This window comes from Equus caballus, chromosome 12 (genome assembly GCF_041296265.1).
Source record: "Equus caballus isolate H_3958 breed thoroughbred chromosome 12, TB-T2T, whole genome shotgun sequence".
In the NCBI taxonomy this organism is placed as follows: Eukaryota; Metazoa; Chordata; class Mammalia; order Perissodactyla; family Equidae; genus Equus; species Equus caballus.
In genome coordinates this window covers 9210183-9235304 of record NC_091695.1, presented here as the reverse complement: position 1 = coordinate 9235304, position 25122 = coordinate 9210183, and the positions used below count along the sequence as shown (strand labels likewise).

General features: G+C 43.7%; 1 protein-coding gene across 2 annotated transcripts in view; it reads right to left on the bottom strand.

Annotated features, from left to right (window-relative positions):
• EXT2 (exostosin glycosyltransferase 2) overlaps positions 1 to 25122 on the bottom strand; it is a 145293-nt gene that overhangs the window by 70365 nt on the left and 49806 nt on the right. For both annotated transcript variants that reach the window (XM_023653914.2, XM_005598052.4), the window contains exon 8: positions 2494 to 2625. In XM_023653914.2, the coding sequence (XP_023509682.2) occupies positions 2494 to 2625 (132 nt within the window). The remainder of the gene's footprint in view (positions 1 to 2493; positions 2626 to 25122) is intronic.

Here is a 25122-nt window from a genome sequence, read left to right as displayed (position 1 = left end):
ATTGTAGAATTCAGTAAAAGAGTGGTTACAAAATTTATATACAAAAGCCAGTAATTTGTCTTTATACAAATGGTCACCAGTTAGAAAAAGTAATGTCAGAAAGTATTCCTTTCTCGGCGCATAAGACAAAATATCTAAGAAAAAATTTATCAGGACTTGCAAAGGATCTATGTAAAGAAAACTTTAAAATTTTGAAAGACAAATCTTGCTTCCAGATAGCAAGATCCATTGCGGTCAAACGCCTCAAAGGCCTGGATCTTTCTCTGCTTTGTTCACTGACACATTTCAGGGACCAAGAACACTGCCTGGGACGCAGCAAGCACTCAATAAATACCCACTGAGGGAATAAATGCCTAAAGCAACCTAAACATCCAGTGTGATCAATCAAAATAGAGATAGGACTTACATTTGTACTCTGGGGGGACCGACAGAGAGATGAATCTTCCACTTGAAAAACACACACACGTAAGAGCATCTTTTACCCAGCAGATGAGCAAACAGTCAAGTACTCAGGGTTACTGGGGACATGAAGAACTGGAATACTCAACATGTTACTGGTGGAACCATAGACTGGTATTGTGGGTTTTTTTTTGTTTTTGTTTTTGTTTTGGGGAAGATTAGCCCTGAGCTAACATCTGCTGCCAATCCTCCTTTTTTTGCTGAGGAAGACTGGCCCTGAGCTAACATCCATGCCCATCTTCCTCTACTTTATATGTGGGACGCCTACCACAGCATGGCTTTTGCCAAACGGTGCCATGGCCGCACCCGGTATCCAAACCAGCGAACCCCGGGCCACCAAGAAGCAGAATGTGCGAACTTAACCGCTGTGCCACCGGGCCGGCACCTGGTATTGTGTTTTGAAAGGGCAATTTGTTAATATCTATCAACATTCAAAACGTGTATGTTCTTTAAGCAATTTCTCAGCTGGAATTAATTTTACAGACATTCACACATTTACATGTAAACATATATCAAAGGAAGTCCCTTGTATTACTGTTTAAAAACAGAAAAAAAAAGCGATCTGACCCCGTCAGTAATAGATCTGTTACGTAAGATACACCCAAACACTGGAGCACCAGTCACCCCAAAAATTGCAGGAAACCCTCAGAGGATGAAATGGAAGTAAGTCCACGATCCGTGTCAAAGTCCAGAGGCGAGGTGCAGGACAGCAGGTGAGGCACGATCCCGTTCGTGTTCTAAAAATACATGGCTATGCTTACATACGAACACAAACACTCTGGAAGGTTACCTTCAGTCATGGATTCAAGGGAGGGGATGGACAGAAGGAACCTTTACCTTGAGCAAAACAGAACAGTGTCTGTTGTTTTGTTTGTGCCATAAGCATACATTTACTTCCTCCGAAGCGGGCACCCCCTCTTCAGGAAGTGCCCCGACCCCTCCCAGGGAGGAGGCAGCCTCCCCCGTGCTCCCACGGCACCCGGACCCCACCCTGTCACAGGACTTCCCATACAATGGCCTCACTCGCTGGCTTCCCAAGTTAGCGGAGAGTTCCTTGGAGGGCCAGGACTGGCCTCTTGTCGTGCATTCTCCGCACCTGGAGCGCCTGACACACGGTACCCACGTAGTGAAGGCGGAGGGAGGGAGGAAGGGAGGGCGGGTGAGTCCTAGAGGAAGAGGAACCGGGCGGCAGTACACGGCACTACTGAGAGAAGGCAGAGTCAAGAGACGAGCAGGGCTGGCCAGAAAGAGCGCGACAGCGGAAAGAAGAGGAGGGAAGTCTCATTCCCTCACATAAAGCCCTCGAGGTCGGTGAGCTGGACGGCCAGGCACGCTCCAGAGCAGCTAGGGAGCGATAACCGCCAGCCCCAGAGTTCCAGGCATTTTCACCGGGAGAGGAGGTGTGGCCACTGCCACGGTGCCAGCACTGCCACAGGTGCCCGTGACTCCTTCAAGAAGGAAGAAGGCCTGAGAGCAGCCCCTGACCACCCCGTCTCTCTGCCGGAAACACCCAGGGGCCTCAGCCACTGTCCTAAGCAAGTGACCGTGGCAACCATATGCCTCTAGATCACTTCTGCTGCTAAGTGCCCCTGCGGGGTGCCAGAAACATTAACTGAACTCATCCATGTCAAGCACTCAGCATGTCCCCGGCAGACAGTAAGCACTTAAAATAGAAGCTGTTATTACTAAGTTGCTTACAGAACCTTCTCAAGAGTTCTAAGCACTATGCCTGCAAGCCATCAGCAAGTCTGATTTCCAAGAAGACCAAGGGCCCTCCATCTATCTCTGCAATAAACAAACACACTGTCCTCGTAAGCACGTTTAAAACAAGCTGGAGGCCGCTACTTCTGTTTTTCTCACTTTTGTCATCATTTCAAAATTAAGCTGGCCTTATCAGACCCCGAGCATAAAAGGCACACTCTCAGCTTAGAAAGCTAGAATTTAAATACCCTTTACAAGTTGAGTACAATTCCCCTTTCTCCCATTCTAACAGCTGGACCGCACCTGACCTGACAAGCACCAGAGTTCACTCACCACGGTCGGAGGGTCATTCCACTCTTCATAGGAGCTGGCGGCGTACGGGTAGATCCGGTCATTGATAATCTGCAGGGTGGCCAGCGCGATGGCTTTAATGGACTGGAAGTACGCTTCCCAGAACCACCGGGCCTGTAAGGAAAACAACGCTGTATTAAGCGAGCAAGCGAGACCGCGTGGAAACACGCTCTATCACAGCTCATGCTGGGTCTGGGTGATTCCTGAGTCTAGGCCCCAAAGAGCGGGGAGCCTAGGGCACACGCTCCCTGCTATTCAGCGTGGAAGGATATTTGTGCTGGGTAGAGAATTCTAGGTTAGCAATTTTTTTTTCCCAGCACATTCAAAATATAATTCCACTGCCTTCTGGCTTCACCAATTTTTTGCTAATAAATCAGCTGTCAGCCTTATTGCTGCTCCTGTGAAGACAACATGCCTTTTATTTCTGACTGCATTTAAGCTTTTCTCTGTCTTGGGCCTATGGCAGTTCAACGATGACGCCCCTGGGGTGGCTCTCTGTACTGGTCCCACTGAGGACCACACAGCTTCTTCAACCTGTGGTGTGATGTCTTTCCCTGGATTTCTAGGAAACTCTCAGCCAATAGTCTTTAAATATTGGTTCAGTCACACTCTCCTCTTCTTCTAGGACTCCAAACACAGATCTACGCCAACTGTTCTCACCGTGCCCCACGGCTCTCACTCTCTTTTCTGTGTTTTTCCTCTTTGTCCCTCGATCTGGGTGGACTGAAGGAAGGACCGATGCTCCTCCTGGAGCAATAAGCCTCTACCACGTGTGTGTGCGTATGTGTGTGCACATGTGTGTGTGTGCGTGTGTGTGTGTCTAAACCACTATTAAGCCCATGTGTGGGATTCTTAATTTGATTTATTCAGTTCCAGAATTTCCATTTGATTTTTCTAAAAGTAGATTTCATATCTTTGTTGAAATTCTCCTTTTCTTCTGTTTTAGTGAACACAGTTCCTGACTGGTAACTCCAGGATCTGAGTACCAGTGGGTCTCCTTCTAAGGTCTGTTTTACTCTTCACTTGGTCATCTGGTTTCAGTTTCTAGCAGGCCTCTCAATCTTTTTCTGGATCCCAGACGTCCTGTATTAAAATGGCAGAGGTTCTGGGTGGTCCCGACCATTCTCCTCCTAAGAGTGGTGGGCACAGAGATGCAGCCAGACCACTTTAATCTCGTCAGAGGTTGGTTTTAAGCTTTGTTAGGGCCAACTTTCTTCAGCTTCCCTGACTGTGTGGCCTTCGGGGGTCTTTGATGAAAGCCTGGGGTATTTGCCAGGGCCCCTCCATCCCGCCGGCCTGGACACCAACCTGCATTTCCTCAGCACTGTGCACAACTGCTGAAATGGCTGTACTGCCTGTTAGGCTGCCAGCTGCTTCCTTCTGCAGGCTCCTTGGAGTCCTGCTCTGATCACGGGCACCCCAGGAGCGGGGAAACGCCTCGAGGGAAGACCGCGTGCCCGTTTTTCACTTACTTCCCTGTGGTTCCCTCTTTCCTGGGAGTCTGTCCTTCACAGCCCTGATACTTTGGGAGGCCCTAGCTCCGACCTCTCGGCCCCGTGGTTCTGCTGCCTTCTGCCAGGCCTCCACTCCCTGGACCTCAGATCAGAGAGCACCCTCAGGGGAAGCTGGGCAAATATGCACTCGCTTCAGCAATTGTGTCCCCAGGTCCCCAGGGCACAGGCCGCTCTCCATTGCCTCTAACAAGCGTGTATCTGTCTTAATAAGCTTCCGTGGTTCTGTTTCTTCTTTGGACAGGAGGGTCACCCCAACATCAGCTACTCTGTCATAGTCTAAGGTTGTCTGAAGACAGTTTCTCATCCAAGCAGAGTTTAAACTCATCCCTAACAAAGCAGGATGTCGGGCTAGATGACCTTTCCAGCTTCAGTCAGATCCATGAGTCCACTCAAAATCAGAGGCTACTGGGATTTACGCAAAGGGGTGAACCTATGAAAATTTAACGCGAGAAGCTGGAAGCGTAACCCGAGAGGAGGAGGAGGACGCCTTGTCGTCTAGACTTGCCACTTCGGTTCTGCTTCCCGGGCAAATCCTCTGTTCAACAGTTCACGCCCAGGACGACTTGAGTCAGGTGACACTATTGTCTCCCCTAACGATGAGACAGCGAGGATTTCTCCTACTCAAAGAGAAACAGCAACAGATGTGGCTTCCAAGGGCACTGACTTCAGCGGTCCTGCAGTCCGCCATGTGGGTACAGCCCAGGCCTGCTGGCTGCCTGCTCCTGCCTCCGACATACACCCCACTTACTCCAATCTCATTCCTGCTTCAAGCACGTTGCTGCTTTCCCTCCCGTCATCCAAATATTTACATTCCATGAGACCTGAGAGGATCTACGTCTCCGTGAAATCTTTACCGATCACCCCAAATATCAGCAGTCTCCCCTTACTGTGAAACCCCACAGCACCCACAGCCTTCACCGTATAGGCTAGTTCTGTTACACACTGTCCTATAATTGCTTTACTGTTATTTCACATGATCAGTTTTCTCTCTCCAGCTACACTGTGAGTTCCTTAGATGGAGAAACTCGGAACTTTGTGTTAGCATCCTCGCAGATGTTAGAATGTTTCACCTGTTGCAATGCAATTTTGTACCCATGATCTCATTTGCTCTTTATAACCAGCTTGTCACTCATTTGGGGCAGATACAAGTTTCATTTTATATGTGAGGAAACTGAGATACAAAGCTAGGAGGCAGCAGAGTCGCAACTCGAACCCGTGAACCCTAACTCCTAAATCCAGACCTTTCCCCACCCCATTCTAGAGCCCTGAATACCAGCACATGGTAAGTTTTAGGAAATGGTCCTTTTCTGAGTTGAAAGCTGTAAAAATTCACTAAGAAGCACGAGCCCACACATAAACACGCTCATCTTAAATGTTTACCTCCTTTTCTACCCAAATGGGTCCATCCTCCTGTGTTATTTCAAATCAGATTCCAATTAAACCACACTCGGACTTCAGCATTCCGAAGCTTTCTGTCCACGTCTGACCGCAGTGAGGACAGCGGCCTTTGGGATTTACAGGAACAAGGACTGCTAACAAATCCACCTAGATTACCAGCCAAAGGCACAAGCGTAGGACAGAGCTTCCAATTTAAGATGCCTCAAATCATCTCCCCCCGTCCAGCAAGTGGCAGTCCCCTCGGAAAGGAAGCGAGCTTTGCCAATAATCACAGCTCCCCGCTGAGGATGAGGGGACTTCTGCAGGACCTCTGTAACACCCTGAAGCGTCTGAAGGCAGGAGAGCTCACAGCCCCGTGACCCAGCGTCAGGCCCCTGTTGGCAGAGAGGAAGGTGTTCTCAGCTACGCTGGCGACGCACGCAAGCACCACTGCTCCCAGCCAACGAGCAAACGCAAACGCTCACTACGTTTCAAGGTTGGTTGGTGTGTTTCCTACAACATGGGCCACGCTTACCTGCAACTGACAAGTTTAAATGAGGATCTTCAGCAGCAGTGAAATTCCCCCGTCACTCCAAACTGGGGAAGCTACACGGGTGGAGAGTTAAGTCACACGGGAACCGGTCGTACCAATGCAACCTTGAACAATGCGCTCACCCTGTCTGCACTAAACAGACACCACCGTAATTTCATAAAAACCGCAGATCTCAAAGCACAAGGACTACAGGGTTCCTAGGACGCTTTCAAACATGAGAGTTATAAAGCCCCAACAGGCAAGGATTGGGCCAACTTAAAACTAGCATAAGCAAATGTACTTCAAATTGAAACTGCGACTTCAGTTTATACATCAATTAAATGCGACTGATTTCTTTGACTGTCAGTAACATAAAGCCAACAGGATTAGCAATAACAAGTGTTTAAAGGAAGCTAGTGCAGCATGGTAGACAGAGCCGGGGCTATGAGCGTCTGGAACACCTTCCAGTCACTTACCCTCTCTGTGCTTTCTGAACGTCAGGTGGAGACCACGCCCCCAGTGAGACGAGGCTGATGAAGCTCCTGGCTCAGCGCTGGCGCAGAACACACAGTCAGAAAATGGGAGGTCTCTCCTCGACACCTGCGCCCGCCCTGCCCCCGTAGGGTCTTTGTCACCTACATTAGAACACCCTCAACACTGCTTTGGGGTGGAAACAGAGTCAGGGGAAGAGGCGAGACAGACGGGACCTCAGTGTTACACTCCACTCATCTCAATGCGTGAAGACAGTAAGGAGATCCAACCGGTCAGAGAACGGAGTTAGAAATAACGAAAACACATCAAACGGGAGTGTGACAGAACCTTACACTGAAGAGCACAGCAACCAATACCGTGTCCCTTCTCCCTTCACCTCTAAGACTCAGGGAAGAGGACGGCACTTCTCCGGAAACCGTGACAGTGGGAATACATCCGGTTTTGCTTGCCACTGATCTCCAGCCTCTAGCGCGGGGCCTGTCAGAGGGCAGGCAGGCAAACGTCGCTGGAAGAATGACTCCCCCCAACAATACCCCCTCAGACTCACAGGCATCTCACGGAACCTTCCAAATCTTCTAAATACCAACCCGCCAGGTTAAAGGGGGAAAACCATCATTTAATAATCACGATCACATCTTGTATGCAGGATTTTAAAAGGTGAAAGATGGGGGAAGTGCACTTGAGGGAGAAGAAGGAGAATCTGTTCCTGGGTGGAGCAGCAAGGCAGAAATGGGACCACAGTGTCCCTTACATCGTGCACATACAGACTACGAGAGAAATAAACAGTTTTTAAAAATATGCTGTGTAAGTCTGCTACCTAGAAGTGGTCAGGATGCCTAAGAGAGCAAAGATTACACATAAGAACCCCAACTACCCCACAGCAGTCCAAGAGCATCTGCACCCCAGGTCACAGGGACAGCCCTCCAGTGCCCTTTAACCCATCAGAACCTCCTGAATGCGACCCGGGTCAATGGCTTCATTGTAGTATATTAAAGGATCTTTCTAACAAAACCCGCAAAATAAAACAAAACGATAAACCAGCCAGCTATGCTTCTGTCCCGAATTCCCAGTGGTAATGCCATGTCGACACCTGACAGCAACATGTGACTGCGGATCAGCACTTGCGCGAATACTGCTCTCTCTCCCCGGCCCCAGCCACAGGCTGCTCACAACAGAAAGGATCTGCTTCCGCTCAGGATGTAGGAAGCCACAAGAGAACATGAAATCCACCATAAGAACACGCAGAGGCCACCGGCTAACCCACAAACATCATAACTTGTCTTGGGCCCATCAGAGAGCCGTGGCCGTACGGCAATCAGGGGAACCAAATTTCAAAGGAGACAGCCCCTCCAGGAACAATGGGACACCAACTGCTTCAGCTTTGAAAGCGCACAGAGGGCAGAGGTGGCCGCCACAAAAGCAGCCCCGAGAAAACAGCTAACCTTGTAACCAACTCTAAGAACTGCGCCTGACCAGCCAGGCAGTGTGGGGAGTCTGCACTCAGCTGCAAGCTCTTCTCTGTAGGATGTTCTCGAGAACGACGGGGGCAGGGAGGGAGACCAGGAGTCCCCCTCAGCGGCACACAGGTACAAACTCTGCCCATTTCTTGGCCTTTTTTTCATCCAAAGCAAAACCTTAAACTGCTGGGGAAGGAGCAGGAAACCCTCCCATCCCCCCAAGGTCCAGAGAGATCCACGACCTCTGGGGGGAGCAGAAAGGCAGCCCGCCACTGGGGAGGGGTCGGAATCCTTCCAGCTCCCAGCAGACCACCACCAAGGGGGGCAAAGCGGAAGCTCCCCGCTCCCAGGAGAGACACGCCCCTGGCTGCACCCCAAGCCCAGGCCCGAGGACAAGCCATAGCAGCCTCCTGCGGGGGAGGGCAGGACAGCGCCCCCAGCAATCCAGACACAGGGGCGCTGCCCGTGGGAGGAGAGGCAAAGCCATCCACCCATGAAGGAAGCACAGCAACACCCGCTCAGGTCAGGCTCCGGCACGGACACACAGAGGTCAGACAACGCCGGGATGCTATTTTCACCGACATCACCCTCTCACCTTTATTTCTAAAAGAATTTTTTCCTGTATGTTGCATTTCATGTGAGGGGCAGGAAACTTTCTCCAACCCCAGACCCCCAGGGATGAAGGGCAGAGTACGGCTGCCGCAACAGGAGGAGGAGGAGAGGAACACTGAGGCACACCTGCCCCCAAGGCCCCAGCACACGGGCCTGCCGAGCCGGAGTGGGGCCAGGGGACCGGGAATCCCCGGCCCGCACACAGCCATGGGAGTCTACACTGCGGGGAGAAAGGCCTGTGTGGCGCAGGCAGGCGGGCCCTGCTGGAAGTGGAGGGGAGGCTGGAACTCTGAGAAAACCCCAGGACCCTGGTCCACAGAGAACAGGTGGCAGGAGGGGACCGCCAGGAGCATGTGGAGCCTGGTGTGCTGAAGGCGAATCCAGCAACAGCAAAACCCAAACCCACCCCAATTACACACCAGACAGAGTCAACCTCCCACACGCGCGGCCTGACAGCAGGAGAGGTCTGCCCGTTTCTGGACGTGACATGTACCTTAGCCTCTTCTGCTTTTCTACACACAAGGTCCACCACTCAGTCAAAATTCACCAGAAACAAACAAAAAACAAGAGAAAACAACTCACCCTCATAAAATAAAGCTGTCGCTAGAACCGGACCCAGAGATGACCAAGAGGCTAGAACTATTAGACAAGGACTTTAAAATAACTATAATCAATATGGTAAAGGAGCTAGTGAAAAAGGTGCATGACTTGAGATGGAAACTATAAAAAACAGCCAAATGAAAATGCTAGTGTGAGAGATGAAGAACTCCTTCGCCAGTCTTCTCCGCAGACTAGAGACAGCAGAAGAAAGACAGAGAGAACGTGAAAATAGAAAAGAATTACCCAGACCGAAATGCAAAGAGGAAAGAGTGAAAGGAAACAGAAGAGGGCCTCCAGGAGCTGCAGGACGGTACTGAATGTTCTAACCCACCTGTCACTGGAGTTCTAGAACAGGGGGCGGGAGACACAGCAGCAGTCATGTTTAAAGAAATAATGGCCAAGAATCTTCTGAAATGAATGAAAAACAACAAAACAGAGGCTCAAGAAGCTCCGAGAGCCAAGACAGACAACACAAAGCCTTCCGCCCTCCCTCTAGAGGGTCAGGGAACAGCTGCTCGTTCCAGAGACAAAGGGCCTCTGCCTCCCACCACCAGGCGCCTGGAGGGATGGTCTGAGCGCGGGTCTTCTCCCAGCTCAGCAACCCTGACCCCCCACCCAGCGCAGGGCAGGGCGGGAAGACACTTCCCCCCAGCACGGACTTCTCGGAGCTGGGTCTCAAGAGGAGGCTGAAAACCTCCAAAGGGGATTCCAAGTCTTTCCAAACACACATGCCAAAGGCTCATTATCTCCTTTTCACTGGTTTGCTCTGACAAAATGCAACCCAGAAGCACCCCGACCTTCCCAAAGCCACTCGTGTGGCAGGCTCCTGAGGGCCACGCTGCACCCGAGGACCGGCCTGCTGTCGGGGTGACAGCGGAAGAGCAGGGAGCCTGCCGCCCCCCATGGGGATGCCCCACAGGCTGGAGGCAGCGGGGATGGGGACGGGCTCTAGTAACCTCCACGTGACAGCTGACAACCCTCCACGGGGAGGCCAAGGAATAGCCCAGCCTCCTGGTTTCTAGTTGAGAACTGCCACACAAAAAGCTGGTTTTGTTTCTTCTTTTGTTTTCTGTTTTTATAAACATAAGGGTTACATGACAACTCACTTAAAATCAGAGAGGGAAAAAATATCCACGAAACCCGTCAGAGGCACGTCTCCCGGACCGAGGGTTTTACAGAAAGGCACTGTGCCCGTGTTACCAGTCTTTCCAGAGGAGAGGAGCCCACGAACATCTGATACACCTTTACTCAAGGATTCAATAAACACTACACACACAATTTACCTTCTCTAGAATAAAAAGGGATTTCTGAAACAACAAAGTTATACACCTGGGATTTATCAGCGCACTATTTTTTTCCTTAAGATATTTAGTTACATTTAAAATACCTTACTATATACATAAGAGAGCGCTGTCTTCCACTCCCTTATTCACGAAGCTACTTTATCTGCCCTCTCCACACGCATCCTCCACCTCCAAGTCTGGGATTCCTCTGGCGGCACTTTCCACCCTCCAGCAGTTTTCCAGCCTCATCATCTCAATGGTTGGAACACGGCCCTTCAGGAACCCACATATATCATACTCCCTGGAATTTCACACAAAGCCACAGGCATCTGTTCAGTAGCAGCAGCAGAGTTCATTTTACAATTTTTGGGAGGTGTAAATATTTATTTCATTATCATGCAGAGTTGTAGCTGCTGTCTTTTTAACTTTTTACTTTGAAATCATGTTAGCCTTAGAGAACAGCCGCAACGGTGGTACAGAGAGGTCCCAAACACCCCCACCCAGCTTCCCCTGACGTTAACATCCGGTATCACCACCTTACAAGGATCAAAACTCAGAAGTTAATGTTTAGTGAGTTCTATTAACTAAACTACAGAGTTTTTTCTTTTCGGATTTTCCCAGTTTTCTTCTAGGATCTTTTTCTGCTCCAGGACAGCACGCTGCACTTAGCTGTCCTGTCTCCTTGGTCTCCTCCGGTCTGTGACAGTTTCTCAGCCTTTCCTGGTCTTTCACGACCTTGACACTTCTGAATAGTAGTGGTCAGGAACTTTGTAGACTGTCCCTCAATTTCGGTTGGTCTGAGGTTTTCTAACTATCTGACTGAGGTTACGGATTCTGGAGAACACTACAGAAGGGATGTGCCCTCCTCTTCCCTTCGTATCGGGGTACGTGACATCAGCACGACTTATTGCGGGTGACGTTAACCTTGGTCACCTGGCTAAGGTGGGGTCCGCCAGGTTCTTCATTACAAGGTTACCACTGTTCCCATCCCATATTCTATCGTTAGAAGCAAGTCACTATGTTCAGTCCATATTTAAGGGGAGGGTACTTAAGCTCCACTTCCTGGAGGAAAGAATATCAAAGGATTTAGCACACTACCTTGAGTGTCCTTGGAAGGGAGTGAAAACTATGAAATCGAATTCACTTAGGATTATAATTTTTTTAACCTAGTTTATGTACATATAGTGTGGCATTCTATTAAAACCCTTAAACCTACTGAGATTTGCGGCTGGTAGAAAATATTAAAACATTTTCCTTCCTCATTAACAATTTCACTAAAATAAAAAATCTGACATTGGCCTTAAATGTTAAGTTGAAGACTGATAAAATATTTCATCTCTTTACAAGAGAAAAACATATGGACACTTTTTATTAAAAATCTTATTAGAGTTGAGCCCTCAAATATTTCTGAAATTTCAACGGCTTCTAGTCTCGCACTTTCACTTTACACTGACGCACACACTGAACTATCGTATAAAATAAAGTGAGAATCCAAGTTGGTAATTTGGAAAAGAACGAAACACACCTAAGAAAACTAGTAGAAGTAATTAATATGAAAACAGAAAAAAGAAAGGAATTTGAATACAGATCCAAGAGCTTTCCATAGACTGGCTATTAAGAAAACCCTAGAGAACTGGCTAAAAACCCATCACAGCCAATGTGGAAGTTCAGTAAAACAGCCAGCCACAAAGTAACTTTCAAAATAAATAAATAAAACAAAACCCCAAACTCTCATATCCCAGAAAAACCCATTGAGATTTCAAACACACACACACACACACACACACAGATACACACACAAGAATTACCAGCGAAGCTTTTCCCCATGACCCCAACTTCTCACAGTCCAGATTATTCTTGATCCTTCTGACAGACGTTAGCCGCCTCGCCAACAGCCATTACCTTCTTCATCTTTACTAACAACATCAACTTCAAATCCTAAATCTCCCAGCCTTTCTTGAAGCAATGGATGGCCACATGACACACTACTGACCCGTGAAGTGTCGTCCCTGGGTAAGTAAGTTTTCCTAAATCACAAGTCTTGCTATGACAAGCCTCTTGGTTTTTACCCTTTGCCTGTCCCTCTGCTTACCTGGAATGCACACATGGTTGACTGCAGGTGAAACAGATGTATCATAACTGAAAAGAAAGCCAGCACACTGAAGGTGACGGAGAGAAATCTAGAAAAAACCCTGCTCCCCGATGGCATCACTGAGTCCCTTCACCTGTCCTAGATAAGCTACTCCTGGATTTCTTTTAATGTGAGACAAATATACCCTTATTTCTTTAAGCAATGGTTAGTGGAGTTTCTTTATATTCAGCTAAATATCCTCCTGACACCCTCCTCTTATGCAGAGACCATATGGACTCCGTTTCCGTAAACACAAAAACAACCATTATTTGCAGATGACAGGATTTTCTATCTGGAAGACTCAAGAGAATCAGCTGGAAATGTACAGAGTAACTACAGAATCCAGGAGGTAGATAATTACAAAATTTACATAATAAAATCAATAGCTTGATTCCTCCTCTCGTTAGGTTATAGAAGGTTGCAGAAGATGACCCCTGTTCCACAGCAAGAAAACACCGGACAAAGTAAAAATCTGAATTTTCTTCAGGACCAAACAGTCTGTATCCTGCAACCCTGCTAAATCCACTCATTACTTCAGGACTTAGTTTGTAGATTCCTGGGGCTTTTCTGAGTATACAACCATGTCATCCCCAAATGAGGACAGTTTTTCTTTTCCAATCTTTACGCCTTTTACTTCTTTTTCTTATGCAACGTCTAGGACCTTCAGTACAATACTGAATACAGGCTGTAAGAGTGAGCATCCTTGTCTTGATCTCAACCTTAGAGGAAAGCAGTCAATATTTCACCATTAACTATAATGTCAGCTACGGATTTTTTGTAAATACCCCTTATCAAACTGCAGAAGTTCTTTCTATTTATCATTTGGCTGAGAGTTTTTCTTAAGAATGGCTGTTGAATTTTGTCACACGATTTTTTTCTATGTAAGATAGATGGGTTTTCTCCTTCATTTTGTTAACATGGTTAATTTACATTGATTAAATATTTAGATGTTAAACTAACTTTGCATTCCTGAGCTCAGTCTGATATATTATCTCTTTTTATATATTATTGGATCCCATTTGTATCATTTGGTTTAGGATTTGTGCATCTATGGTAATGTGAGATAGCTACCTGATGGCAATGATTATAATATGCACCATTATTTTATATAACACTAAGAAACACAAAGCTTTCAATTAAGACATGACAAAATGCTAAAATTATATCAACTGTAACACAATCTTGACATCAGAGATCTTAAAACATGAAAAATATGGGTCTCAGAATCAATTAAATATGTTACAGTGGTGCCTTCCCTCCTTTTCTGTGGGGGGAGACATTCCAAGACCCCAGTAGATGCCTGAAACCGTGGATGGTACCAAACCCCATACATACTATGTTTTTTCCTATTCATACATACCTGTGAGAAAGTTTAATTTATAAATTAGGCATAGAGATTAACAACAATAACTAACAATAAAATAGAACAATTATAAGAATAAACTCTAACAACGTATGATAAACAGGACGGCTACTAAATGACTAATGGGCTGGCAGCACATGCAGCGTGGACATGCTGGACAGAGGGGTGATTCGCATCCTGGCCAGGACAGAGCGGGATTTCATCACACTACTCAGAAGGGCGTGCAATTTAAAACTTATGAATAGTTTATTTCTCAGATTTTCCATTTAATATTTTTGGGCCGCGGTTAGCTATGGAAAGCGAAACCGTAGATAACAGGGAACTACTGCATACACGTGTTCACTTGATTCTCACAGTAATCCTATAATTAACGTATCTTTACAGATCAATAACAAAGCTCAGAAAGATTAAGAGTAACTTGCTCCTGGTCACAAAGCTTATAACTGACAGACTCAACACTCAGAGCCATTCTGCCTGACACAGGGCCACGTTCTTTCCATCATGGCACCATCCACAAACCGCCCTAACTGCTAAATCCAGAGCCGCAGCGAGGCTTGGATCCAGTGGGGTTTAACTTATTAAAGCTTTTCTCCAGCACAGATTTCTCTGAATGTCATCAACTCAACAGAACATGACTCACACGCCTCATCCAGGCAGCACCGTTAATAACACCACCCGTTCAAATTAAGTGAGGCAGGCCTTCTATAGTTAAGAACGGTTAAATGATCCCAGAGTGTCTGAACGCAACATATTTCCCAGGGAGACCAGGAGCCATGCTGTGTCATTAGCGAATTGAGCATCAGCTGGAGGACGGCCTGCACCTCAGACTCCTGTCTGTAACATCAACTCCCATATGTGTAGTAGAAAGAGCACCAGAGTAGGACAGATCTGATTCTAATCCAGGTTCTGCCATTAAATAGTAAATAAATGCTGACAAGTTATTTAGCTTTTCTGGATCTCAATTTCCATACCTTAAAATTGAAATAGGACCAAGTGATGTTTAAGGACTCTTCCATATCTGAAATTCAGTAATTCTCCAGCCAGATTTCTGTCTCCTCTGCTCAAGAATTTTGAGTGTCTCCTAGTACTCCAAGGTCACCTTCTCTGCCTGATATTTAAGGTCCTCTAAAACTGCAAGAAGGGAAATACCCAACTCCAGCCCCTCTAGCCATCTTGTCCCACCTATGGAGGGGGTAGAAAACAATTAACAAAAAACCGAGAAGCAGTGGTGAACTTCACTGTCCAGGGACTCAGGCCCACCAAAAGCCTGAGACCTAATCGCAGTATGACCCTGGAACACGTCCCCTCCCTGACACCTGACCACCGCACCACTAAGGGCCTGTTTACCAGAGCTCCTTCACTCGGTCCATTGTGTCCGGAATTCAACAAAAAATACAACTGATACTAAGAGGCAAAACAGTTTGAGGAGACTAAACAAGCATCAGAAGCAGAGTCAGACATGGCAGGGGCACTGGAATTATCAGACCACAAATTTAAAACAACTCTAATACGCTAAGGGTTCTAACGGAAAAAGAAGACAACATGCAAGATGGAGGACGTAAGCAGAGAGACGCAAGTTCTAAGAAAGAATCAAAAAGAAATGCCAGAGATCAAACACTAACAGAAATGAAGAATGCCTCTGACGGACTCAGTACAAGGACAAGGCTGAGGAAAGAATCTCTGAGCTTGAGGATATGACAACAGAAACTTCTAAAACGGAAAGGCAAAGACAAAAAAGATGGAAGAAAAAACCCCAGATCACCCAAGGACTGTGGAACCACTATAAAAGGCGTAACATACATATAATATAAATACCAAAGGGAGAAAAAAGAGAGAAAGGAAGAGAAGCAAGATTTGAAGCAATAACTACTGAGAATTTCCCCCAAATTAATGCTAGACATCAAAGCACAGATTCAGGAAGCTCAGAGAATACCAAGTAGGATGGATACCAAAAACACTACACCTATGCATATCATATTCAAACCTCAGAAAATCAAAGATAAAATAAATTCCTGAAAGAAATGAGAGGAAAAGAACACCTTACTTACAGAGAAGCAAAGTCAAAAATTATATCCAGCTTCTCCTCAGAAGCCATGCAAGCAACAACAGAGTGGAGTGAAACATTTAAAGTATGAAGATTTAAAAAAAGAAACCCATCTACCTAGTGTTCTGTACCCTGGAAAATTATCCTTCAAAAGTGAGAGAGAAATAAAGAATTTCTCAACAAACAAAAATTCAGGAAATTTGTTGCCAGTAGTCCTGCCTTGCAAGAAAAATTAAAAGAAGGTCTTTAGAGAGAAGCAAAATGATATAGGTCAGAAATTCGGATCTACAAAAGGAAGAGAACATCAGAGAATGAATAAATGATGATAAAATAAAAACTTTTATCTTACTCTTAATTGATCTAATACATAAAACTTTGTTCAAAATAATAACAGCAACAATGTAGTTGACTATGCATGCTTGTGAATAAAACTGTGTTTATGTATAAGTGAAATTATTGACAGCAATGATACACAGATGAGAGAAAGGAAGTAGGATTATTTTGTTAATATAAGGTAATTTCCACTATCCATGGAGTAGTATAGTGTTATTTGAAAATGGAGTTGGATTTATTGTAAATGCATAGTGCAAACTCTAGGGCAACAACTAAAAAAGTCAAAAAAAGTCTAATTGATATGCTAAGAAAGTACAGAAAATGGAATCATATAAAATCTCAATTGAAACCACAAACGACAGAAAAAGTGTGGAAGACAAAAAGAGGAACAAAGAACAAGGGCGATGACAGAAAACAGTAACTATGGTTGATGATATTAATCCAACTATTATCAATAATCACTTTAAATGTCAATGGTCTGTCGCTTCTTGGCCTTTCAGCTAAGATCAAGTGTAAATGTCAATGGTCCAAATATACCAATTTAAAGAAAGAGATTGTCAGAGTGGATCAAAAAACAAGACCAAACCAAATGTTGTCTACAAGAACCCACTTTAAATATAAAGACACATATAAATTAAAAGTAAAGGGATGGAGAAAAATATACCATGCTAATGCAAGTCAAAAGAAAGCAGGAGTAGCTACATTAATTTCAGACAGATCAGACTTCAGAGCAAGGACACTTATTAGCATAAAGAGGAGCATCACATAATGATAAAGAGGTCAATACTCCAAGAAGACGCAACAATCCTTAAGGTACATGCACCTAACAACAGAGGATCAAGATACGTGAGGTGAAACTGATAGAGCGACAAGAAGAAACAGACAAACACACTATCATAGCTGGAGACTCTGACACCCCTCTATCAGAAACAGACCCAGCAGGCAGCAATTCAGGGAGGACACAGCTGAACTCACAGCACCATCAATCAACTGGCATGACAGACATCTAGAGACCACTCCATCCGACAACAGCAGATTACATTCTTCTCGAGCTCACATGGAACAGTCCCCAGGACAGACTACATTCTGGACCATAAAACATGCTCTAACAAATTTGAGAGAATAGAAAACATATAATGTCTGTTCTCAGGCCACAATGGAATTAAACCAGAAATAGTAACAGAAAGAAAACTGGAAAACCCCAAAATACTTGAAGATTAAACAAAACACTTATAAATAACCCCTGGGTCAAAGAAGAAATCTCAAAAGAAATGTTAGAACATTTTGAACTAAGTGAAAGTAGAAATATAACTTGTCAGCATTCACAAAACATGGGGAAAGCAGTGCTTAGAAGGAAATTTATAGCACTGAATGCACATATTGGAAAAGAACAAAGATCTAAAATCAGAAATCTAAGTTTCTACCTTTGGAAACTCAGAAAAAACAAGGGCACGTTAAATCCAAAGTAAGCAGAAGAAAGAAATAAAAATTAGAGCCAATAAATCAGTGAAATTGAACATAGAAAATCAACAAAACCAAAAGCTGATTCTTTTAAAAGATCAATAAAAATCGGTAAATCTCTAGGCAGGCTAACCAAGAAAAAAAAGAGAAGACACAAATTACTAATTTCAGAAATGAAAGAGGAGACATCACTACAGATCCATGGAAATTAAAAGGATAATAAAGAATACTATTGACAAGTGTGTGCCCACAAATTTGATGACCTAGATGAAATGGACCAATTCCTTGAAAGACATAAGCTGCCAAACTCACACGAGAAATAGATGATCTGAACAGGCCCGTATCTATCAAAGAAACTGAATCAATAATTAGTAACCTTCCAAAACAGAAAGCGCCAGCCCAGATGGGTTCACCGTGAATTCTACCAAGCACTGAAGGAAGAAACTACACCAATTCTCTAGTCTATTTCAGAGGACAGAAGCAGAAAGAATACTGCCTAACTCATTCTATGAGGCCAGCATTACCCTAATATCAAAATCAGACAAAGATAGTACAAGAAAAAAAAAACCCAGACAATATCTATCATAAACAGATGCAAAAGTCCCCAACAAAATATGAGAAAATAAAATCTGACAATGCATAAAAATAATTATATACCACAACCAAGTGGGATTTATCCCAGGGGTGCAAGGATGGTTCAACATTCAAAAATCAATTAATGTAATCCCTAATCAACAGGCTAAAAAAGAAACATTACATGATGGTATCATAGATGTAGAAAAAGCATTTGACAAAATCCAACACCAACTCATGACAAAAACTCTCAGCAAGCTGAGAACATAGGGGAAATCTCCTCAACTTGATGAAGAACCTCTACAAAAACCCTACAGCTAACATCATACTTAATGGTGAGAAGCTCAGAGCTTTCCTGCTAACACTAGGAAAAGGATAGGATGTCCCTTCTTACCACTCCTTTTCAACACTGAACTGGAAGTTCTAGCTTACACAATAACACAAGAGAAGAAAATAAAAGTTAGACAGACTGGGAAGGAAGAAATAAAACTGTCTTTATTCACAGATAACATGATCCTGGACCTAATAAGTGATTATGGTAAGGCTGTAGGATACCAGGTTAATACACAAAAGCCAACTGATTTCCTATATATCAGCAATGAACAAAAGTGGAATTTGAAATTAAAAACATATTACCATTTACATTAGCAACCAAAAGAAGAAATATTTAGGTGTAAACCTAATATGTGTAAGATCTATATGAGGAAAACTAGAAAACTGATGAAAGATATCAAAGAAGAACTAAACAAATGCAGAGATATTCCATGTTCATGGATAAGAAGACTCAACATTATCAAGATGTCAGTTCTTCCCGACTTGATCTACAGATTCATCGCAATCCCAATCAAAATCATAGCAAGTTAGTGACGTCAGCGTCACAGTGGAGTGGGCTCACTGGGGACTCTCTCCCCTCCAACACACAACACAAAGGAGCAACCATATTCCAACAAAAAATATCCTAATAGCACAGGAATCCTTGGAGACCCACAGCAGCCACACGCAGAGGGCAGACAGGCTGGAGCCGCCCTCGGAGGAGCTGGCACGGGGTAGGAGAGAACTTCGCTCCCTCCCCTAGAGACTGGGATCGCTGCTGCAGGTGAGGGAAGGAGCGGGAGAGGGGCTGCGTGTCCGGGGATCGTCCAGGACTCCCACCGCCTGTGCAGCAGAAACCCTCTAACAGGGAAAGCTTTCGCATGGGGGAACCCCATCAAGCCAGGGCCCCGGGAAACCAGAGAGCAAGAGTTGATCAGAAGCCAGGTTGGCACGTGAGAGAAAGTGCGCCCCCTCCCCCAACCCGCGCTGTGCGCCGCCATCAGGCTGAAGACAGAGAGCTCAGAACGTGCGGCTCTGGACCCCCATCTAGTGGCAACAGGCTGTAACTGCAACCAAATAATATCACCATGGAGAAGACCCGTCCTTCTTCCAGCATCCATCAATTCATCTCATCTCCAGACCACAGGGAAAACAAGCACCCAGAATTATGTCCTGAGGACTCAGAAATAGATAAACTAAACAACAATGAATTCAAAATAACTATCATCAAAAGACTCAATGAGGTAAAGGGAAATATAGAGAAACAAGTCCACGAGTTCTGGAGTTACTTCACAAGAGACTGAAACTTTAAAGAACCAATCAGAAATACTAGAGATGAAAAACACAATGGACCAGATAAAACAGAATATGGATTCCCTGAATGCCCGTGTGGACGCCATAGAGGAGCAAATCAGCATAACTGAAGATAGGTTGAACGGCTCCAGACAGAGGAAGAGAGAGACTAAAGGACTAAAAAGGAATGAAGAAAATCTCCGAGAAATAGCCAACTTGACGAGCAAATGCAAAGTAAGAATAAGTGGAATCCCTGAGGGTGACGAAAAGGAGAATGGAACAGAAAGCGTGGTCAAAGAAATAGTAGCAGAGAACTTCCCAAATCTAGGGAATGAGAGAGAAAGGTGGGTGGAGGAAGCTTTCAGGTCTCCTACATATGTCAATGTAAAAAGACCTACTGCAAGGCATATAGTAGTAAAACTGGCAAAAGTGAATGACAAAGAAAGAATACTTAGGGCAGCAAGGCAGAAGAAAATAACAAAGGAACCACTGTCAGACTTTCAGAGGATTTCTCTGCAGAAACCTTACAAGCCAGGGGAGAATGGAATGACATATTCAAAACTTCAAAAGATAACAATCTTCAGCCAAGAATACTCTATCCAGCAAAAATATCCTTCAGATATGGAGAAATGAAACCTTCCCCAAAAAAACAAAAGCTAACGGACTTTGTAGCCATGAGACTCCCCCCCCCCACCACCACCACAAGAAATCCTCAAGAAGGCCCTCATACCTGAACAAAGAAAAAAAGGGAGAAAGGGGTCACAAAACACAGAGTAAGACGATAAATAGATAGAATCAGAATAGGATAGCAAATATACAACTATAGCATTAGGATAAAGGGAAGGAAAACATGAAAAACAAAGACAACCTTATCACTTTAACCACAAACTCACAACACAAGTTGGAATAAGAGACGACAATAATAACTCAGGAGGGGAGGAGGAAAGGGACTGAATCAGTTTAGGCTAAGGAAGTGAGAGGCCACCAGAAAATGGACTATGCTGTACACAAGATTCTGAATACAAACTGCAGGGTAGCCACTAAACTAAAAAAGAGAACAGAGACACAAAAAATAAATAAGGAAATAAGAAACTGCAGAAGTCAATGGGTAGGCCAAAACGCACAGGACAAGAAACAAAGGAAATTCACGAAAACCAGAAGACGAGTGACAGAATGACAGCATTAAGCCCTCATGCATGAATAATCACCCTCAATGTAAACGGACTGAACTCTCCAATAAAGAGACACAGAGTGGCAAGATGGATTAAAGAACAAGATTCAACAATCTGTTGCCTCCAGGAAACACACCTCAGCTCCAAGGACAAATAGGCTCAGAGTGAAGGGGTCGAAGACAATTCTCCAAGCTAATGGCAAACAAAAGAAAGCAGGTGTCGCAATACTTATATCAGACAAAGTAGATTTCAAGATAAGGCAGGTAAAGAGAGACATAGAAGGTCAGTATATAATGATCAAAGGGACATTACTTCAAGAAGAAATAATGCTTATAAATATCTATGCACCCAACACAGGAGCACCAAAGTTCATTAAGCAACTATTAACAAACCTAAAAGAAGATATCAACAATAACACAATAATAGTAGGAGACCTCAACACCCCACTCACATCATTGGACAGATCATCCAGACAGAAAATCAACAAGGAAACAATGGAATTAAATGAAAAGCTAAAACAGTTGTACTGAACAGACATACATAGAACACTCCATCCAAAAACAGCAGAATATACATTCTTCTCAAGTGCACATGGAACATTCTCAAGGATAGACCATATGTTGGGAAACAAGGCAACCCTCTATAAATTTATAAAAGTTGAAACAATAACAAGCATCTTCTCCAATCATAATGCTATAAAGCTAGAAATTGACTACAAGAAAAAAGCTGAGAAAGGGACAAAGATGTGGAGACTAAACAATACGCTATTGAACAAGCAATGGATCATTGAAGAAATTAAAGAAGAAATCAAAAAATATCTGGAGACAAATGAAAATGGTAACATGCCATACCAACTCATATGGCATACACCAAAAGCTGTTTTAAGAGGAAAACTCATTGCAATACAGGCACATCTTAACAAACAAGAAAAATCCCAAATAAGCAATCTTAAACTACACCTAACTAAACTAGAGAAAGAAGAACAAACAAAGCCCAAAGTCAGCAGAAGGAGAGAAATAATAAAAATCAGAGCAGAAATAAATGCTATTGAAACATAAAAGGCAGTAGAAAGGATCAATGAAACAAAGAGCTGGTTCTTTGAAAAGATAAATAAAATTGACAAGCCCCTAGCCAGACTTACAAAGAAAAAAAAGAGAGAAAGCTCAAATAAACAAAACCAGAAATGAAAGAGGAGAAATAACAACAGACTCCACAGAAATACAACAGATTATAAGAGAATACTATGAAAAACTATATGCCAACAAAATGGATAACCTGGAGGAAATGGATAAATTCTTAGACTTTTACAATCTCCCAAAGCTTAGTCAAGAAGAAGCAGACAGTCTGAACAAACCAATCACAAGGAAGGAGACTGAAACAGCAATCAAAAACATCCCAAAGAATAAAACCCCAGGACCAGATGGCTATCCAGGGGAATTGTACCAAACTTTCAAAGAGGATTTAATACCTATACTCTCCAAGCTATTCCAAAAGATTAGGGAGGATGGAACACTTCCTAACACATTCTACGAGGCCAACATCATGCTGATACCAAAGCCTGACAAGGACAACACACAAAAGCAGAACTACAGGCCAATATCACTGATGAACATAGATGCAAAAATTCTCAACAAAATTTTGGCAACTCGAATTCAGCAATATATCAAAAAGATCATACATCATGATCAAGTGGGATTCATACCAGGGACACAGGGATGGTTCAACATCCGCAAATCAATCAATGTGATACACCGCATCAACAAATTGAGGAATAAAAAACCACATGATCATCTCAACAGATGCAGAGAAAGCATTTGACAAGATCCAACAGCCATTTATGATAAAAACTCTTAACAAAATGGGGATAGAAGGAAATTACCTCAACATAATAAAGGCCATATATGACAAACCCACAGCCAACATCATACTCAATGGGCAAAACTGAGCGCCACCCCCCTGAGAAGAGGAATGAGACAAGGATGCCCTCTATCACCACTCTTATTCAACATAGTACTGGAAGTTTTGGCCAGAGCAATTAGGCAAGAGAAAGGAATAAAAGGAATCCAAATAGGGAGTGAAGAAGTGAAACTCTCACTGCTTACAGACGACATGATCTTGTATACAGAAACCCCCAAAGAATCCATTGGAAAACTTTTAGAAATAATCAACAACTACAGCAAAGTTGCTGGATATAAAATCAACTTACATAAATCAGTAGCCTTTCTATTCTCTAACAACAAACTAACAAAAAGAACTCAAGAACACAATACCATTCACAATTGCAACAAAAAGAATAAAATACCTTGGGGTGAATTTAACTAAGGAAGCGAAAAACCTATACAACAAAAACTACAAGGCTTTCCTGAAAGAAATGGATGATGACATAAAGAGATGGAAAGACATTCCATGTACACAGATTGGAAGAATAAACATAGTTAAAATGTCCATACTACCTAAAGCAATCTACAGATTCAACGCAATCCCAATCAGAATCCCAATGACATTCTTTACAGAAATAGAACAAAGAATCCTAAAATTCATATGGGGCAACAAAAGCCCCCGAATTGCTAAAGCAATCCTGAGAAAAAAGAACAAAGCTGGAGGCATCACAATCCCTGACTTCAAAACATACTACAAAGCTACAGTAATCAAAACAGCATGGTACTGGTGCAAAAACAGGTGCACAGATCAATGGAACAGAATTGAAAGCCCAGAAATAAAGACACATCTATGGACAGCTTATCTTTGACAAAGGAGCTGAGGGCCTACAATGGAGAAAAGAAAGTCTTTTCAACAAACGGTGCTGGGAAAACTGGAAAGCCACACGTAAAAGAATGAAAATTGACCATTCTTTTTCACCATTCACCAAAATAAACTCTAAATGGATCAAAGACCTAAAAGTAAGACCTGAAACCATAGCTTCTAGAAGAAAATGTGGGCAGTACACTCTTTGACATCAGTATTAAAAGGATCTTTTTGGACACCATGTCTTCTCAGACAAGGGAAACAATAGAAAGAATAAACAAATGGGACTTCATCAGACTAAAGAGCTTCTTCAAGGCAAGGGAAAACAGGATTGAAACAATAAAACAACCCACTAGTTGGAAAAAAATATTTGCAAGTCATATATCTGACAAAAAGTTAATCTCCATAATATATAAAGAACTCACACAACTCAACAACAAAAAAATCAAACAAACCGATCAAAAAAGGGGCAGGAGACATGAACAGACATTGCTCCAAAGAAGATATACGGATGGCCAATAGGCACATGAAAAGATGCTCATCATCACTGATCACCAGGGAAATGCAAATCAAAACTACACTAAGATATCACCTTACGCTCATTAGAATGGCAAAAATAACCAATACAAAAAATAACAAGTGTTGGAGAGGTTGTGGAGAAAAAGGAACCCTCATAGACTGCTGGTGGGAATGCAAACTGGTGCAGCCACTATGGAAAACAGTATGGAGATCTCTCAAAAAATTAAAAATAGAAATACCATATGACCCAGCTATCCCACTACTGGGTATCTATCCAAAGAGCTTGAAGTCAGCAATTCCAAAAGTCCCATGCACCCCAATGTTCACTGCAGCATTATCTACAACAGCCAAGACATGGAAGGAACCTAAGTGCCCATCAACTGATGATTGGATAAAGAAGATATGGTGTATATATATACAATGGAATACTACTCAGCCATAAGAAAGAATAAAATCATCCCATTCACAAGAACATGGATGGACCTTGAGGGAATTACGTTAAGTGAAATAAGCCAGATAGAGAAGGACAATCTCTGTATGACTCCACTCATATGAGGAATTTAAACATGTGGACAAAGAGAACAGATTAGTGGCTGGGGGGGGGGGGGTGGTGGGCACAAAGGGTGAAGTGGTGCACCTACAACATGACTGACAAACAATAATGTACAACTGAAATTTCACAAGATTGTAAACTATTATAAACTCAATAAAAATTAACTTTAAAAAAAGTTAAATGAAAAAATCATAGCAAGTTATTTTGTGGATATCAAGAAAATGATTAAAGTTTATATGGAGAAG